The following is a 20,689-nucleotide window of genomic DNA, read 5'->3' as shown; positions in this document are numbered from 1 at the left end:
ATCCTCTGACTTGACTATTAGTTACAACGTCCTTACATCAAGCATAGCCAATTTTTGGAAATTTGGTAAGTAATTTAGTCATACATTTTGGTGCAGATATTATTGCAATTATGTATCGAGAATTTTAACGGAAAATTGAACTCGAAATCAATGAGAACCTCTTCAGCGTCCGGTTATCGTAATAATCCGTATTAAACGGCCATGATACAGCGCGGTATAATAATATAGAGACAATGATACGCGATAAAAGCGCGACTTGATGCTTCATGAGGGCACGGCATATGGCAGGTTTTACGATGCTCCTCGATAGCACCGTTTGAATTACGGGAAATAATCTGTTGATCCTCTGTTTAAATAAGATGACTTTTATTATACAACGATCGATACACTTGGATATTAACTGTCTTCTTCTGTTTCAATGCACGTACTGGAAGACAACTTTAAGAATATTTGTGTCGACATGTAATTATTGTTTATTTAACTACGAAAAATTAATGCAAAGTTGTTAAATTATTGTCTGAAGAACGGAAGCTGAAAAATTGGAATGAAACATATATATTAAAAGAAGAGTATCCGTCGGTACATGGAATCTAATCGATATAGAATCTCATTTTCTTCCGAATAAGAATTCTGCACTTTCTTATGGAACGTAAATTGAAGTCTTCTGAAACGAAAGACTCTAAAATCATTACCGAAGTTTTATAGTTAGAACTTTCGCGTTAACTACTTTTTCATTCAGTAAAAAGTAGGAAAAATTCGAAAGCATCAAATTTCTTTGAGCTTAAAAACTTGGAGGGCGAGCATGCAAAAATAATATTTATCTTATTTCTAATTATAGGTACAAATAGTCGGACAAAGAGGCGAATAAATTCGCAATCAAATGATCGTCCTTCTTCTTCACTCTCCGCCATCTGGACTCGAAATCATCAAAATTTCGAATCGAATAACGAGCAACGAATGGCGTCAAGATCTTACCAGAAGTTTCTCATCCCTTTAAACAGTTCATTCCAAGCTCGAGCCGCAATTTAAAATCCATTTGCCGGATCGTTGTTCACTCACGCACGTATGTAACCTAACATCCGTTCCATGTCCTTTGTAATTCGAAAAAAATCGCATTTCTGCCGGCGTAATCCTCGTACGAGGTGGCAACGTGGAGCATAAATTTCTCGTTAAGAACTAGTCCCATCATTCGCTTTTATCTGCTTCCTATGGAAAGTCATTATACTATCCGTGTGGGGCCTGCCACCTACGTCTCTCTGTTCCATGGTATTCCTCCCCATTGCCAATCGTCCTTCCTGTTTACAGTGAAATTATTACCAGCGAGTTGGGCCGTTCAATAAAATCGTGCAAATTACATCGTCGCGTTGATCAGCCGGCAATAAAGCTCTCCAACTCGTCGACTCGATTAATGGACTGCAGGCATTAGGTCTTCCGAAGCAATTGAAACGATTAATGAATTACGAATTAGCAAATTCAATTGTAAATTGGACGTTAATAGCTATGTATTGTTCCATTCTCTATAATTTTTAGCTGACATTTTTATTTATTTATTGACAGGTTGATAGACACTGAGGAGTTTGAGGATTTTAAGATTTTATGGAGTGATTTGTAGGATTTTTATGAATTTGGAAACTTTGAAGATCTTGAGGAGTTTGCAAGGAAAAATGTAAGTTCCATTTTTTGGGTCTAAGAGAGTAACTAGAAAAGGATCTCTTAATTGATATGTACATTCAAAACTGCAACTACAATTCAAAGCACATTCCAAATCGCATGAATAATAATAAACCCAGTGGCGTACGTAACAAGAACATGCCGAAAACAACCCCTCCAGTTAAATAGCAACAAGGCCGACGATAAATCAGACTCTACAAAGGCTTAAAAATGGCGATAGGAAAGGTTTGTCCCTTGATTCGCAAAAGGATCTCCCTTTCCAACTAACCCCATACACAAGACACATCGTCACCCTCTATTTCTTTATCGAAATACTTGTTTCGAAGTTGAAGGAACGATAGTAAAGGATAAGAGTGTCACGAAGAAGAAGTCTACCAAGTTACAACTATAGGTTTTCGTAAAAAGTTCGAATGCCTACGACGTGATCATGAGACTCGTAATCGCGGGTCGAATATAAATTTCTCGATATATTCCCTCTGAATATTCCGTTGTTGCTGGACGCATCTGTTATATTCGATATTCCCTGTCTTCGACCGTCGGTTTACTCTCCCTGTTCAGCATTTCGGGGCTAATTTTTCATGCAGCCCTCGATAGCCTTTCGAAGCGTTTCAACAACGTTATTCGAGCTACGAATTGCAGTCAAATAGGGAGACCTGACTATTTGGATGACGGGACATCCGTTTAGTCGATGTTCGACCATTCAGGCGTGAAGAATGAACCACGTATAAAGCTTCAGTTTTGCGTATACAAGTTATAGTTTTGAGAATTAAAGCTCATAGTTATTTACAATTTCATTTACTCTTAATAAGACAGAAATTTAAAAGTGTAGAAAAATGAAATTGTAGATTACCAAATTTTCCAGCTACTGTTCTTCAAAACGTCTGCCAGAAGCTAAATTTTCCTCAACTTCCGTGTTTCCTTTCTTCTCTTTTCGTTTCGTTTTACGGGACATAAAGCGATAATTGAGCCAGCTTATGGGGGGTACGGTGATAAATGCTCGCTAATTTCACGCATCATCGGCTTTTATTAACGGCCACAGAGTGTCGTACGCGCGACGGAAAAAGAGCAAACGAAAAGTGTCAGACTGACGGAGAAATCAGTTTTACAGGGGCACCCAACCGGCGGCCATTGTGACCCGATCATTACACGCCGATGATTGCATTATATTAGCCATGCAACGGAGATCCTTTTGCCCACTGTTGATCCGTGTCATCGTGTTCCACGGCAGATGATGGGATAACCATACAGTTAGCCACTCGTTCCCTCCTCCTGTAACCCCCTCGTCTAATTTGGACTATGTTCGTTTCTCTTTTTGACTCGGTCCTTTTTTTTACGTCACGCTTTCTAAGCATTTGATCGTATTTAAATCGTATAATCGTATGCGTGTTCAGGTTCCGCTTTGAGGGACAATCGGTGGTTAAATTGAACAGAAGGTGAGCTTTGGTAATGATTAGCATATTAGTGGTCCACATGCGTTCATCTTTTTAATATCTTTATTTATACGAGTTTGAATAAGATCAGGTTTAATTGATGTTAACTCTTTAACTTTAAGTTAATGAAAAACTATTCATTTTAAAATTTGAACATTGTGAAAAAACATTTAATACTGGATGGAAGATTGAGACATTTCAGAGGTGGATTTAATGGAACCATTTCGAAAGAAATTCCGATGCGTAACGAAACGGTTGACCCGACTGTGAAGCTCGGTAATGCGATGATCTTTCGGGGACAGTATTAATAAAACTCCATTGAGTCGTTACCTAATTCGAAAATCAATAAACAAGGCCAACAGATTATTTTATCCGCATGTAACAGTTTAATCATATTCTCTTAACATCTTCCATCCATTGTCTTAAAAACAAATAAAAATATTCAGCTTGCCAAAAAGAACTCATTGATGATGTTTAAAAATCTGTATACAGGAGCCAGTTCGTGGGATCCCAGATGACCAGCCACTCTTAAACTCGTTGTTCACCGAGGAGGATCAACAAAGACTGCTCCAAACCAGAGAAAAAAAATGAAGGAAAATTCCAGGCGGCTGGATAATAGGCTAATTATAATTACCGTCGCGAGAGCCGCTACCTGCTATTCTCAGATCCGAGTTAAGCCGGAAACAGAGGGAGTTGAATGGATGATTAATAACGATGCTCTTCTCTGTCCGAAGACGCAAAAGAAGTTCACCGACGAGAGGACTACTAGGAGAAGCTAGAAGGACTCGAGACCAGTGGCGTAACTAGGTGGGGACCAGGGTCTGAGATAAAATCTCATGAAATTTATAAATTTCACAACTTTTAAATCTCAGTTGTCCAAATCAGATCTCTAATCTGAGAACTTCCATAAACTCTCAGTTATCAACTGCAAATTTTTAATTTTCCAAATCTTCAAATTCTCAAATCTATAAACCTTCAAATCTATGAACTGTTGAATTTGCAAACTATTACAATTATAATTTAGAAGAGAAACCCTTGGGGAAAATCCTAGTTACGCCAGTGCTCTTAGAACGTCAAAAAGTCGAACATGGTCGATCATCGATGAGGAATCCGCGTTCCCGGTGTTACACACCCTTCACGTCCCTGTGAAACTATTTCATTGACCAAATTTAACGCTAATACTGTCCAAATACGACAGCCGGCTTTGTTGGGTCCCCCATAAAGGAGCCTTCGTGGCCCAAACGCACAGCTGCCTTCGATTCGTAGGACCCCGACAAACAGGCTTAACTTTCTATCCTCTTTCGTACTATCAGTCATTCGGCATAGTAAGGAGAGAGGAAAAGAGAGAGGAGACTACAGGTTCGAACATTATGTGTCGGTCCATTCACACCGTGGATATCTGGTGCCCGGTGGCGACGTTTACTCTACTCAAAATCTGCTTTTACCTCGCTTTGCATGCGCTTATCATTTGTCAAGCTTCTTCTTCGTCTTCGTGTGATAGACGGGTGAACTTCTCGCGAGTGAAGAGAGATTCATTTATCACCGATCCGTAAAATAAGGAAGTTTCTGACCGAACGTGGAGGGAACACAGTTTTTCCCGCTGCTCTATCTTGTTCAGCCTTGTACTACAGCTTGCGATAGCTTTTGGAAATTTTGTCACTCAGTAAGAAAGTTAATGTGAAAATTATTCTGATGGGTCTGATTCGAAAGACTAATTTTTTACTCGATGCAAGGTTTAAAATGCCTCCATATTTCTCGAAAAATGTCTTTATTTCAATGAATGTCGGTAGAAGAGTCTCCTTAACCCTCTTTTTCTCGTTCTCCCGTAAAATTTGATGGTAAATCACGTATTCGAGAAGGGCCACCCTCGCGACGCCTACAACGAAAGATTTGAATTGTCCGGAATCACGCCGCCAACCCTCTTTATCCCTCGTGTTACTACACACGCCAGCATTTGCATATTTCAGTCAGACTATCGTGAACGACCATGTTTACTTCGTTCTCGATCTCGTTTATTTTTACATTCATTTTGCGCCGTACACTCCTTTTTTCTCCGTTGAAACAACATCAACAGCGCTACATCTTCTCGAGAAAATGCATTCGTTGTTGATATTCCGTCCAAGTACGCTCGCGAATGAAATTGTCTCGTTTTAATCTTTCCGCCGTTTCACGCCGTTTAATTTTGTGTACAGGTAGTTTTTTAATACGGATAAATAGTTCTTAATAATTTAACTATCCGTATCAAAAAACTTTAAACGAGAAAGAGAGATAAAAAGCGCTTTATGAGCTTCATTCCAAATACGATGAGCGAATATTAGTCGGTCGGGAACGCAGCACTTTTCTGTCGCGAGTTTAGCACGTGTAAATTCCAATATTTAACCGATCACATTAACCTCTAATGCGCCACGATGGACTAATGAAAATTGTATGCAAAACTGTCGGATTCTCATCGACGGGAAGAGTATCGCGCTCGCGTAATTACCAAACGAATAACTCTTACGCTAAATACTAATTACGAAACAAATTACTTGCGCACCGTCATAAAGAAAACATTAATAGCTAAATATTTGCATAATATACTATCGAGAACCGGTTTGAAACGATATACAAAGCGCGTATCGATCGACGTACCGAACGTGGCCGGCTACTTCGCACGAATTTATTGCTATATTAGCGTGAATGTTAATAAAGCACCACGTAATTGTTTGCACGATCCTTCAATCGAAATTGATTCAGGACCGATCGTTTGTCGGGCTCGTTTTCATAAACGGCGCATCCTGCGGACAGAAAATCGATCCGAATATCGCATTGAATCCCGCATAATTTGCTGAATTTCTTAGCTCGCTATAGAAATTTAATTCTTTCAAATTACTGTTATAAAAGGAAGATCACAGCGCTTATTCAGTTATTCAAAATTCCACATCTCTATCGTTCTGTTATTTTTTCCAACTATAATTTGGAAATCAAAATTTTACTATGACTTTTCAAATCGGTAGATGCTCTGTCACTTAGCCGTTTAATTTCTCACAACTTTTCATACTCCGGAACCGGCAAATTTTTTCTAGTAGCGCAATGGTTTCGCAAGAGCGAATCAGTTCGAGGCTCGTGGAAATAAAACGTATCTGGAAAGCGGACTGCTCCTAATTGTCCGTCGACGATCCTCCCTAAGCGGGTGCAATAAGTAACGCCGTCGCTGGCCTAAAGATGAGGTCCAATGCATCAATGTCATCGCGAACAACATTGTTCCCGGTACGAGCGAGGACTTTACCTCTAACGACGTATTTATGGCGTCAAGTTGCGGCTTAAATAATAACCAGTCGATGATGGATGGTACGGGCCACGCACGCAGAAAATCGACATCATTATTGTTGTTAGGGGTTTTGTAACATCCAGCCAAGATATTTTCTCGATCGGCAACAATTGTGCCCGGACGTGAGCTACGAGTCGCGGCAGATGCGTATAATCTCTCTTGTATTAACGATACCTCGATCCTGGCCCTATCGCTTTATCTCGCAAATCAGCCCTGGGAACAAAGTGGCGTCATTGATTATTTTCTTTCTCTTTCTTCTTTTTTGCAGGGTTCGATTTTGGGACTCAAGATCGGTCGAATCTGGGAACGTTCAAACTTCGGATATTTTACCCTTAGAGTGTAATATTGAGTGTGAAACAAAAGAGGACTCGGAACATAATTTTGAGGTAATTTTAGATCTTCATGAATGATGGATAAAGGTGTAATTCGAAATAATTAGCTGCATAAGTGCCCTTATCGGGATCGTGTTAATCGCGAGTTGTAAATTCATGTTCCGTTCGATCACCGAAAATTGTACCGAGAGTAATTGATTGAAGTATAATTTTAAAGGTAATTTCTTGATTATAGATATGCGTGTCGCTATCGGGAGCAATAACAGAGATCATGAAAAGCGTTTTCCCGGTGCGAATACAATTTGCGATATTTACGTAGAGCGTATCGGTTTATTAGAGATAATACGCATTGCAGATAACATAGATTTTCTGTTTCACATTTAAATGGAACGATAAGCCGCGATTTATTCTTTTATTACGCGTTATAAAACCCTCACTGACGTTTCAACGAAGACAGAAATTCAAACTGCATTTAGTATTTGAAAATGTTTCATTATAAGACCATACATAATCCATATTAATTACATATATACATAATCTGTATTAATTTAATAGCCTGAAATTAATTGTTATTGATACGAGATCGTATGTTCCAGGGACAAGAAATTCTAACATGGCGAAAATGATGAACCCTAGGAATTTTATCCTGGATAGATGATGAACGCCATAGGAATTCCAGCATTGACACTACAAAGTAACCTTACACAGGTGTTGAGAAATTTAGAGGTTGTAGAAATACCTTATCATAAATGATAAAGATTTAGAGGGTCTTAAAGGATCATTTGCCCAAAAAGGGTTCGACAAAGTATAGGGTCCCGAATAAATCACGAAAGGGCTGAAAGTAACTCTCAGTTGAAGATCGACAAATTGCCAGACACTCCAGTACATATCTCGAATAATTTTGATGTTCAGAACGTCTAAGGAAATGGACATGTACATTGTACGCGATGTTCCGCCACCGGCTCCGCATCCTGTCCGCATTTTTCGGACTAGGACAAACGACCCACGCGCTTTTCACGATTCTCCTTATACCCTCCTCGATTGAAAGGCCCTTCGTGCACCGACAATAGGTTAAAGCGTCAAATTAGGCGGTGCAGGTCAACTGGATGGGCGTCCCTTCGCCTGTTCGCCGCCGACGTGTCGGCTGAATTCTCCGACGTTGAACGGGGGCCACCGGATTCACGGCCCCGGATATAGGGTTGCCTTCTATAATGCCATAATACAAATAAGTCAGTCAGTCAGTCAGTCAGTTGGTACCCCGTCGCGTATACCCTATGGTCTATTATGGTTCTTGATCTCCAACCATTATGCGTCTACCTTTCTCTCCCTCAATTGTTGCCTGCAAAGTCATTCGAGCCAAGCATAGAGAACCTATTCGTCCCCACTATTTTTTCCTCTATCGTGTTCTATCCTTTACAGTGTCATGGTGTTTCGTTATCTGGCTGTCTTCGTCGAGATTTGGATGCTCTTTTTGGTACACACTTTTAACACCATCCTTCTTCACCCCCGCTTTTACGAGTCGGATACTCCTTTTTTTGGGTAGACCGCAGACAACTTGCTGTTTTTTTAGGGATATCTTTTTGTGGATTAGGAGGATTTGGAGTTCTGTCATTAATTACTCGGACGTACATGCATAATTGTATGATGGTTTTAATATCGGTATTCGGGATTTTGGTGTAGAGTTGAAAGTGAAATGATACTGTGTTGTACTTGTCATTCCTGTTGCTACAACTTTCTAATTCAAAAGGACAATTTTCGACAATAAGATGTAGCTTCTTAGTTACGCCAAAACCTTTTTACGTAAAATGATATATGTCTGTCTGTTTTTTTACAAGCACATTTTATTCGCATTAAGATGAATAGACAAAAGTTATAAAAGAGCATTTGAAATAATTGTACAACGATCCTCCATGAAACTGTGATTAAAGTCAAATTACACGTCTGAAGCCTTTGAACGTACGTGCAGAATTTAGAAGCTTTTGTGATTGTAACGACTAGCATGCTTTCGTTTATTGACTCCAATTCGTCTGTTGGTTGAAACGTATCCCAATGGCAGCAACCAGTAGGGTACAAAATAGACTAACAATAAGCTTGTCTCCCTTCCTTTGACCGTGTACAGTCCTTCCCTCCCCCTTGTGCAAATAGATCGAAATATTTATTTGAAAAGTCACGGTGAGATGGGAACTAGTTTGAGCAAATTTCAAACAGCTTTACTAAAACGTATCGAATTGCGATCGTTACATGACATCTGATTTACCTTTGTCAAATTTATAATTGTTATTAATCTATGAATTAAAATTGTTATTTTGCATTAATTGGATTTTTATTGCTCTTTTCAGATTTGGAACCTGCTCTGAAATATAAAACGTATTGACGTAACCAAATTCTTCAAACGCAGCACAAAGGAAACGGGAAATAAATAAATAAATTTGTGTAAAACAAGAGCGACACGGAGAAAGAAAATTTATAGTTTTCGGATGAAGAAGCCAAGTCATTCGTTTGCGATATACCTCGCAGCACTTGCCGACTAGTTATGCTAACAGCTGGCCATCCCCAAGGGACCGTTCTACTTCGTTTAACATCCGACGAAGACAACTATGTGTCATCGTTGTCGCCGCTCGCTAATTGAATATCGCACCCTTATATGGCCCCGTTTTCATTTTGCCGCGATGCTGCTGCTGCTTTTAAGTAAAATTTCATTTCCATAGAGCGACGTTCGCGAGCGGAGCACTAGTCGTTTTGTTTACGATCGAAACGAGGTACAGCAATCGTTTCAATTAGTTAATTGAGAGACGACAAGGAATGAATGAAGCGCATAGTGCATCCAGAACGTTAATCGACCAGTTTGTTTGTTCGAGAATGTATCTTTATTGCATCAAGAATTACTTTATGAAATTGAAACAAGATTAAGTGTGTGGGCGGCGATGATTTAAGGATGATAACATAAATATATATTCCAGTTAAGTACACAACGTGCACGAAATTCAGTGACTACCTAGGTATTCTAGCATACCTAAATATCTTTAAGTACGCTATATTAGCTACATGTACTTAATCAACTTAATTACTATAATATTGCAAATCAGAAACATCTGCATGATAAATTGCAGCTTGGAAATCTTAATAGATAATCGGTGATTAACTAGCTGACCATTGCAATCGAAACACTATAGTAGAAGAAAAGAAAGAAAAAAAAAGAGCGGAAGGTTTCGCATAATCTAACTGTGAGGTGAACGAGTGAACAGAATCGAGTAGAGTGAAGCGACGCCGGGTAAGGCCATAAACAAGTGCTTACCGCAATCTAATGCGTCTGTAATTGCTCGAGCACCAGTATCTTCCCCAACGGTCCCACTTGCTCCCGCGATTTAATTACTATGTAAATGTCGCATTCCCTAAACTGTCCGTTTTCCACCCTCCCCACTACCCCTCCACCCTCCTTACCCTACCCTTTTCCTGGCTGTCGCCCGATGTCCTTAATTACTTTATACGTTATTATAGCCCACCAACTACTGTCGACCGTACTCACTCCATCCCGACAGCCTTGCACGTTTCACTCCATTCCGTTCTGTTCGTTCAGCCATATTGTTACTGGCTTAAACGATGCAACCTCTTTAACATTAACATTCTTCTCGTGCGAATCGCGTACATGATTTTGCATGATAATGGAAATTCTATATCCAATTCTGTTACGATTGAGGAAGCCTAGAAAGGTCCTAGATGAATTTTGAGGAAGAATATATGGAAGTCTTAGGAAGAGATTAGAGAGTACCCTAGGACCACTTTGATTCCATTTTAAATTCTTACAATTTTATGAATCTTGAAGGAATCCTTGAAGGTGAGATTGCTTTTGAATATTTAAACGCTATTAGCAAACGAGTAGGATACTAATGTCTGGACAAAAATTAGAATATTCAGAAGAGGTAATCGTCAATTGATTTTCAATGAGAGAATCGTCAGCGTGACAAATCGTGGGGAGTTTATCCATCGTGGTCGAAGACAAATCGACGTAGCGGAGCTTGAGAAGCGGAGGACCCTCTCTTACGTACATTGGCGGCTGACAAACTGGTCAAAGCCCTCTTACAACCCTCTCGACTGCCAAATTATCGGACTCCTGTGGACAGCAAACCCATTTATACTGACCACCGTCCAAGACGTACTAGGGACACGGATAAAGAGAATTGTACGAGCTGAAGTGATAGCAATTGACCACCTAAACAATGTTACTGAACTGTACATATGCGGAATGAAATCATACAAATTATCATTGTTAAAACACATCAAGTGTCTACACTATTAAATGATTTTAAACAATATAAAACCAAGACTCTTTCGGGTTATTATATCTTTATTATATATTTGTAAAAATATATACGAAATACTGTAGAAAATATTAATTATATTTATGTAGGCCTAAATTGAATAAAAACTAAAATCTGTATACATAGAGAACCCTATACTATAATACACTATAAGCGCCATCTCGAAAAGTGAGCGTTAACTATAACACGAAAACTATCTTATCGACATATTAAAATTGTGTAACATTTTTAAACAAAACAATTTGTTTGTATATATCTATATTTAAAAAATCTCTGAGTATGTAATATCATTGATTTTTACATCGCTAGCAAACTGACTCAGTAGAAAAAATTATTATAGTCTCTTTATTGATACAAAAAGACTTAGAGGGCGCCTTTTGCTGTAATAAACGTCATGTTACTTTGCTATAATGTAGCGGTAGAACACCGTTTCTAGCAAAAAATTTCATTGACGGCTAAGTGTTTACAAAAGTTTAACATTTCTGATCATCGGCAGAAATGTCACTTCATGTTAGTTTTTGTACATTAATGTGAAAAGCTTTAATATCAAAATTCACGGATACTGTCTTGATAACGAAGCAGCAAGGGTGGAAAAAGAGTTAGTCCCCGTTAAATCCAGTGGTTTGCCTATAACTATGCTAATTGGTGAAAATATATATTCAGATTAAAATTTGCAATTACATGAACTACACATTTCTATAAAAACATATATGTCTGATTTTAAACTATTAACTTAATCATAGATTATTTATTTTCTTCATAACCTTAGCATAAGCATGAATTCAAGTAATTAAATGACTTTCTTTTTATTTCAAAGGTTGAAGCTGAGCAGTGTCTTGTATTCTAGAGATTGTCATTGAAGAAGTATTGCAATACCTCAATAAACATGTCTGATAAAGTACCTTTACATTACACTTGCATGAAAGATCTGTTGCTGAAGGCTAAAATTAATTTCTATCATAAAAAGCCAACTGATATTTACAAAAGATTGCCTGATATGTATAATATGGCAGAAAATGCTAAGCGACTTGGAGATGAGGAGAAACAATTCATCATGTTAAGGAGATGGCTAGATTGCATAGAATGGTTGAAAAGTACACAGGAATATAAAGACGACAAAGCGTCCACCTTATCGAATATGCATGTCAATCAGGTGGGAAGTGGCGTATGCTTTATTAAACTTATCGTTCACAGATAAAGGTATTCTAAATGTGAAGTTTTGAGGTGTTATTTTAAAGCTGATATTCAGTGCTCTACTTCAGTGCTTATATGAACAGATAAAATATACAAATGTTCCTTATAGATCAATGAAGTAAGAAAAATACTTGCAGTCTTGAACCGAAGATTAGATGCAAGATATAAACAACAGACAAAGCCAAAATTGGAGAAAAGTAACAGTGTGGAGGAGATGGACATAGACAATGAAATAGGAATTGATGCTTATATGTCTCCAGTTGATGGACCTATAAAATTGCCTGAAACACCAACTAGAGATCCATTGGTTGATGATAATGAAGAAATTATAAATTGTGATCAGCTGTTTCAGTTGATGCAAAAAGATGGTGATGGTAGATACTTGATCATTGATATTAGACTCAAGTCTCAATATGAGGCCTCAAGGATAATGTCTGATAAAATTGTTAACATTCCGAATACTGAAATAAAAATAGGGTAGGTAAATACATAGAAAATAATGTTATATCTTTAACTCTGTTTGAGTTTCATCAATGTTTTCATTTCAGTGCATTAACAACGCATTTTGAACATTACCTCCATAAAGATAAGAAAGCTTTATATTTATTTAGACACAGGGGAGCTCAGTATGTGGATGTCATAATTTTACTTGATTGGAATACGTCAAGCAAAACATTAACACCAGATAATCATTTAAATAAATTGAGAAAAATTTTTGAAGATTGGGATCCTGGTATAAAATATAAGAAAATTACTATCTTAAATGGTGGCTATGCAGAATGGCTGACACGTTACCCAGCATTCACAACAAATCCTAAGATAGCAGAGCCTACTTTGAACAGTGTTCCAGACGAGATATTAGATAACATAGACTATCCTGAATGGATACATCTGGAAGAGGAAGAGAATTCTAAATTACGTGATCATAAAACGACGAATTTAAAGGTTGTAAATAAAGAGAAAAGTACATTAAAAGTCAATGTTTCAAATGAAGAATTGTGGCATAAGCATACAGATTCAGAGATAGGTGCTAACATTTCTTTGCAGTCTAACAACTTGATGAATTCTTCTATTGATACTGACAAAATACCTAAAGCTAGTACAATTTTAAGGCAGTTCGATAATAATTCATTAAAAGTACAACATAGAAGGTCGTTAAATATTACAAAAAAGAATGACCTATCTGTGAAACCAACCGTAGATAGAAGTAACAAACCAGTTTCTATGAATACAACTATGATTGAGTCAAAACCGGTGCTGAAATTAATGAGAGAGTTGAACGAACTTGCCAAGAGTAAGCAAGGTTTAGAAGAAGACATTTTGGAAGAGGAACGTGCTTTATACATGCAAGATGGCACCAAATATAAAAGTTCAAATGAAGAAGAATATATTCGTGGTAATTTGAAGAATCTCTACATGAAGTTAGAAGAGAAGGTAAAAAATACTAAAAGTTAATTTATGCCTTGAGTGTAATATATATGGTACTAAGTAATTTTCATTTTATATAATAGCAAAATGATTATAAAAAATTGGAAAATGAACTTACTAAATACCACATGAAAGAAGAACCGATTAAATTAAATGCGACAGAAGAAAATGAAAAGGGTAACTTAGAGTTTAGTCTTGCTTTGTTAAAACACCGCATCAAAGATATATCTGCAGAAAGGACGAAAGTACGAGAGTAAGTATTACATCAAATTTAAATGACTATTCTTATCTATATTCTATAAACGTATTCGTTAATTTTTTAGGAAAGCTACGAAGAATAATTATAAAGATTTGTCCACAAAGGAAAATGAAAGTACAATTCACAAGGAACCCTTAAAAATGAATAATAATAATTCAATAGGTGGTAGTTTAGAACGATCGTATTCCAGTCCCAACTTATTACAGGTACATTTCTTTCAATTTATGCAGCTTATCGTTACAAAAGATGTATTTATAAAACATTATTTTCATTAATTAGTTGATAGATCGGAAAGCACCGCAAATAGACAGGAGTTCAAAGCCGCAGGTATCATCGTACAATCAAAATGGAACTTATACCGACAATAAAACGTCTCATTTAAATTGGGCGAATCGCGAAGAAAGAATGACACCTGTTCATGGAAGTGTTGTAAGTATCACTATTATAAGCTTTTATGCATAAAATATTAATCACCGTTGGCATCCACGTGGATGTTTGGAAGTACCAAATAAGCAAGATTTAAACACGCATTATTTATCAATTCTACGTGATATATATATATGAAGAAAGAAAGTTTTGTATGTCTATGGCTTCTCAATCCAATTTATTCGAACCTTTCCGGAACAATGGATCGCGATATATGCATTAGTATTTATCCGACTATCGTCACCAAATGTTGTGTGACGTCCGCCGTTACTTCACGTAACTTTTTAATTGGAAGCTAACTACATAAATCAATAGCTCTGTAAATACGTTTAATAAATAATAATAATATTCATCATAATGTAGAAAGTTCAGTGATACTCAACCAATCGATTATGTACTTTTGAAACACGTGGATGAATGTGATTCTCCTGCTTTATGATTAAATAAGTTGTAAACAAATGATGGTTAACTTGTCTAGAAAATTTGGGCCAAATTTTAAAGTGTACTATTTTAAAAAGGTAATCTGTGAATACAGGGAAGAAACAGATTTTTATAAACTTCATTGCATAGAAAGAAATTGTTGCTCCACATATAATATGTTCAGTGACCAACTAATGTGATTAATGTATGGTACTTAAAGTACTTGAATTTCCTAATCAAAGTACACAAAGCATTCAGTATGTTGACTTCTATTACAGCATCCAGGAATTACAGGATTAAAAAATTTGGGCAATTCGTGTTATATGAACAGTATTATACAGTGTTTAAGTAACACTACGCACCTAGCGAAATATTTTATGGACAATTTGTACACCGACGATCTTAATACAAGCAACGACAATACCACTCAGGGTCAGGTTGTTCAAGAGGTAGCTCAAGTAATTAAAGCACTTTGGAGAGGACAGTATAAGAGTATATCTCCTCTTGATCTTAAGGTAATCCAGTAGATATTTTCATGGGTACTTTAATGAATTTCTATGCACTAAATTATGAATTATAATTGATAGATCGTTGTGGGACAATACAAACTACAATTTGAAAGTTACGAGCAACAAGATTCTCATGAATTTCTGACTTTCCTTTTGGATTGGATGCACAATGATCTAAAGAAGGTACAGTTTCATTCAATTAAAATACTTTTGACCGCTAGATTAGATTTCTTATTTTCATTTTACACTTTTAGAGTTGTAAAGTACCATCTGACTTGACGGTCGCTGAAAAAGCTTGGGACAAAGCTATGGAATCCCAAAAATCCATTATATCTGATTTGTTCTTTGGACAGCTAAGATCCACTATTACGTGTAGCTTTTGTAAACAAAGTAGTACTACATATGAAACTTTTAATAGCTTGACTATGTCATTACCTCATGCCAACCGGTGTACATTAAATGTAAGTCTTCAGTTTCTAACCGTATGTTATATGTATAGATATTACAGCATGTATTTTGTTAATCCTACAATTAGCTGATTGATTCGATTTCCAGGACTGTATTTTGAAATTTGTAAGTGGTCAGAAGGTAATTGGTTGGAAATGCCCAAAATGTCAGACGTCTCGAGAAGCAACGAAGAAATTTGATTTCGTTAAGTTAGCACCTATTATAGTGATACATTTAAATCGTTTCGCTGAAAGCGGTGGATGGCTTGAAAAGAGAAATACCGGAGTCGATTTCCCTCTCACAGGTTTTAATTTGAAACCATACGTGGTACTGGACAGTAATACCATTCCAAATATTCGTAATTACAGTTATAGTTTATATGCAATGTCGAATCATTACGGAACCATGGAAGGTGGTCATTATACGGCTTTCTGTAAGAATGCCGCTCAAAACAAGTAAGTAAATAAGACTGAAACCTACTTTTAAATTGTAACAAGATTCACATTTTAAATATTAACAAAAATAAGATAATGATATTAAATGTATTGTTTGTCTAGATGGTACAAATACGATGACCAAACAGTCACAGAAGTTACAGTGAATCACGTAAAATCTCAGAATACCAGTGCCTACCTTTTATTTTATACATCATTTTCGAGCAATATTATTTAGTATTAATTGAAAGAATCATTAAATACGGCTGACACGCAAAATCATTACTTAAATAGTCATTAATGGTCTGTAACAATGTAGATATTAAATATTTTTTGTATGTATAAAATATGTTATGAGACGTACGTATAAGACTACGACGGTATTGAAGACTTTATTGGTGCTGGGATATACGCTAATAATATGTAAATAAATAAACATTAGGCCGGAATTGTATTTCGGTACTTTATTGAAAATATATATTGCACGGTAGATGAGAGATTACTTCAACAAATGCATTGCAAAAATATATCTAGCCCACACTGCATTCTGCAAGGTATGTTAATAATGTATTTTAGTAACAATTTCCATTCTGTATCTTTATACGTTGTGATATCATATTTGTTTATTTTCTATGCGTTCTTGCATACAAACGTAATAAACTTTATCTAACGTAACTTCTTTATCAACAACTTGTACATCACTGTTTTTGCTGATTCGTATGTTATACAATCGTAAGTTGTAATCTTTCAAGTTATCTCAAGGAAAAGCACACTGATATTTTATGTTACTATTTTACAACTCTGCAACTTATATTGTGAACGAATGAAACACAACGACATATTATATATACATAATATAAACAAGATTATTTCAATAAAAAATATTAATGTTTTTGAAAAACATTTAAGTGATCATATTCTTTATAATACGATAATTTGATAAATTTTTAACAAGAATTTATATAAAGATAAAAATGTTGTGTTCAGATAGTGTTAGTGTTTGCGAGATTATTGTTAAAAATTGTACAACATTATTTGGACTCGAATGCCTTTATAAAGTGCCATCACTAGTCTGCTTATTTTGTACATGAAATAAAAATTTTCAAACTTGTAAAGTCATGAAGACTTCTCTTTATTTGCGACTAAATACATTATTCTTCTTTCAAGGAACAATTCATAGACATGATATTTTTATTTATTTTGAAATTATGTTTATCATAATCATAATTATTTACGTTCATAATATTAATATATATTGCTATAATAAGCATTTACGTAACTAGGATTTTTTCCTAGAGTAGTTCAGGTTCTCTAACTTCATTTATAACGGTAACGATCCTCATAAGCGGCTTTTGGAAATTGAGAAATTTTGAGAATTTCGGAGATGGAAAATTAAAAATGTAGGAATTTAAGAATCTCAAAGTGTTTAATATACTATATCCTAGGTCTTACGTTCTTCGCGCTAAATTAGAAGGATAGGAATGTTAATCCGTACTTTGAAGAGGGGTAGGTACACCCTGGTCCCTACCTAGTTACGCCAATTATAAAGAAAGCTCGTATTACATACCAACAATTCCCAATAACTTAATTTTTATAATTACCGATTTTCCAACTGAATATCAAGTACTAACGATTGGTCTCCTTCGCTTTTCAAACTTTGTCGAAATAGTTGAGCATGTTGCCACGCACAGTCACCTTGACCACCGGAAACTGTGGCCGTAAGAATCAATTTTATCGATCCCTTCAACTTATCTGTATAATAGTTGGTACAATCATCGACAGGAAAAACAGCCGATTTATTTTGGTCCACTTTATCAAAAAACGCTTCTACTTCCCACGATACATTAGCCTCGAAGAATGTTTTTACCGCAGCTTTTAAACTAATGGTCTTTATACATAAATTTGGATTCGATACTACAAAGTTCCACTGTATCTTGCCACGACTAGTTCCTGGAGAACGGACTAAATATACCATTTTCCAATCATGTTCTACTTTGCGGAATATTCCACCTTGTAACTCATATACTCCATTGTGCCACCCAGATATTTCTTCTATTACTTTACTATCATTATTTGTTAGCTTATACCTATCCTCAACAATTGAATAACGTAAGTGGAATGTATCGCCATACTTGGAAATATCCCAAGAATAGTTTGCTTTTGGGCTTGCCTGAAATATGAAAATACGAAACGATATGTATTTATGCGATAAGATTTACAGATCTAAGAAATAAATATCATACTTGAGAAATTTCTCCTCGAGCTAATTTCCATTCATAGGAACCAGTGGATCTTTCTTGATAATTATCATCATCGTCAGAATTTTGTCCTTTGGGCATATGTAATAATTCAACGAGTTCCATTAGCTTTCGTTTTGTTACATACTGCTTACGAGAGGCATTGTAGTTCGCGGAAGACTGACGATACTTATTTAACGACTCAATAAATTGTAATAATTTAGTTTCAGAACAAAGTTTTCTTCTCTTTAATACACCTGATAGGTCTCGCGTGTATCGCCAAGTAACATCTTGTACTTCATCCTTTGAAAACGCAATTACATAAGTTAATTTCTTTTTCCAGCCTTTTTCATACATTAGAGGTCGATCCATAATATCTTCGCACGGATCTACGTGAATCCATCGTTGTTCGCGTATGGACCATACCTAAAAAATTAATATACTGTTGTTGATTTGATTTTTTTCAATGATAATCGTTAATGATTATAAAAGTAATTTCATTTCTGTATGAGTGAGATAATGAGTACCTTTGAATATACTTTTCATTAATATAAGGGCAGTGGTCATTACACACCTCTGTCCAAACGTGATCTGTTTCATCATGTACATATCTTGCATCATATCCTAATGTTCTACAGAACAGTGTGAATACATTAGCCCATTCACCACAACGTCCACGTCTTGAGATTAACAATTGTTCTGGATCACAATAACGTGGAAATTGAACCAGTGTATCACAGTTGGTACATCTAAAGTACATTTGGTGAATTTGTTATTATTCAAAATAATTTTCTAATTAATTCAATCAATTATGGAAATACATTTAATTACCTTTGCACTTCAATTCTTGACATTGTAGGGTCATCAGATTTTATTACCTCTAGATATTTACATTCTGAGGAACATGCAGTACATTTCAAGCCATCAACCCATGTAAAGAATTCATATTTAAACCAATGTAAAAGTTCCATAAGAAACAACTCTTTTACATCTTCTATGTCATCCTCAGTGTATTGCTTTTTGGCAGTCTTTTCTGTTTGAGCTATTTTGGCATGCCTATGTAAAAAATTCAATGCATAAAATACATTGTAAAATATATTATATTGCAAGCATATTATCATACAAAATGTAATTACTTTTGCAATTCCCTAATTCTTTTCATGGTTGCAACTTCAAGCTCCATAATTGGTATTACTTTTCTAGCTTTTTCTTGAAGTCCTTCATCTTCATACCGTAGGACATGTTGAAAATTTGTTATAATTCCCATTAAAAAGTCTTTCTCTTTTTTATTACATGTTGCAGGTAACAAGTCATAAATTGCTGAATTCCTAACAGTACGTGCTCGTGCAGGATTAATTTTGATAGCATTTTTTGCAAGGAAACTTTCCAATGTTTGTAGTTTTGTGAGAGATACCTCTTGTGGTAATAAGAGATAGTCTGTAGCCTGTTAAATGAAGTAAAATAAAAATCTGTACAGTTGCCTTAAAATATAATATAATTACCTCTACAAAACCAATGTCAAACAGACATTCCATGGCACCAGTAGCTGGAAGCAATTTTTGAATAACTACAGGATCATCGAGCAACACCTTTCGATACTGTTTGTCATTTGGATGTGATAAAATATTTTGACAGATGGTTAACAACGCATTTTCGGCACCATTTCGTATCTCGTCTTCATTTTCTTTTAACAGTTCTAAACATTGTTGCAAACTCTTATCCATAATTATATCGAGTAAAGGATTAACAAAGATGACACGTGTAAATTCACACGAATTACGTTAACTCATCAAGCGTAATAAAACAAGAAACTACGTAATAGATGGAACAAATGTTCTATTGAATATTCAATGAGTCTGTATCCTGTTATGGTAAGGAGGACATTATGCATATGTGCAATTACATATTAAAAATAATAGGTTTATTGAAATCACAAATAGGGAGGTACATCAGACCAGGTACAGAATACACCCAAGCAGGTATATTTTGTCTGCAATTTGACAACTAGGTTCTCACTAGATTCTTTTTGGAGTTTCCCTAGAATCTTCCAGAGCTTTCTTAGGTTCTTGGCATATATTTGATTCTGTCTAGGTTCTTCTGAATTAAAAATTCTCTTCTACATTTGCTTTTAATTGCGAGAAGAATATATTGTACTCGAAATACCACTACACATATAAATTATGGGCGCTACTTTGTATGTCTCTGCAGAAGCGCTTGCTTCGCCATCTATTTATATAGATATATAGGTCTCTAGAACTTACCATCTTAAAATT

General features: G+C 35.9%; 2 protein-coding genes across 7 annotated transcripts; one reads left to right on the top strand and one right to left on the bottom strand.

Moving 5' to 3' along the window:
- Nucleotides 1–11,448: 11,448 nt before the first annotated feature.
- Nucleotides 11,449–17,298, top strand: LOC100874846 (uncharacterized). Of its 6 annotated transcripts, none has more exons than XM_012285882.2 (12): nucleotides 11,449–11,572; nucleotides 11,880–12,215; nucleotides 12,366–12,733; nucleotides 12,805–13,690; nucleotides 13,768–13,937; nucleotides 14,008–14,149; nucleotides 14,223–14,372; nucleotides 15,068–15,304; nucleotides 15,377–15,481; nucleotides 15,553–15,759; nucleotides 15,854–16,200; nucleotides 16,303–17,298. In XM_012285882.2, exons 2-12 carry the CDS (start codon nucleotides 11,949–11,951, stop codon nucleotides 16,415–16,417), a joined length of 2,994 nt encoding a protein of 997 aa, XP_012141272.2. In that variant the 5' UTR covers nucleotides 11,449–11,572; nucleotides 11,880–11,948; the 3' UTR covers nucleotides 16,418–17,298. The 6 variants fall into 6 exon arrangements, with proteins under 6 accessions (XP_012141272.2, XP_012141273.2, XP_003703489.2 ...); XM_012285883.2 differs by having other exon boundaries at nucleotides 11,477–11,660; nucleotides 12,868–13,690; XM_003703441.3 differs by having other exon boundaries at nucleotides 11,477–11,660.
- Nucleotides 16,629–20,575, bottom strand: Pngl (N-glycanase Pngl). The gene is made up of 6 exons (XM_003703595.3): nucleotides 19,919–20,575; nucleotides 19,553–19,860; nucleotides 19,248–19,472; nucleotides 18,991–19,165; nucleotides 18,423–18,842; nucleotides 16,629–18,349 (listed from the first exon to the last, which is right to left on the bottom strand). Exons 1-6 carry the CDS (start codon nucleotides 20,138–20,140, stop codon nucleotides 17,777–17,779), a joined length of 1,923 nt encoding a protein of 640 aa, XP_003703643.2. The 5' UTR covers nucleotides 20,141–20,575; the 3' UTR covers nucleotides 16,629–17,776.
- Between the last annotated feature and the right edge of the window lie 114 nt (nucleotides 20,576–20,689).

Source organism: Megachile rotundata, chromosome 15, assembly GCF_050947335.1.
Source record: "Megachile rotundata isolate GNS110a chromosome 15, iyMegRotu1, whole genome shotgun sequence".
Lineage (NCBI taxonomy): Eukaryota > Metazoa > Arthropoda > Insecta > Hymenoptera > Megachilidae > Megachile > Megachile rotundata.
The sequence above is the reverse complement of the archived record's forward strand: the minus strand, read 5'-3'. Positions and strand labels throughout refer to the sequence as shown.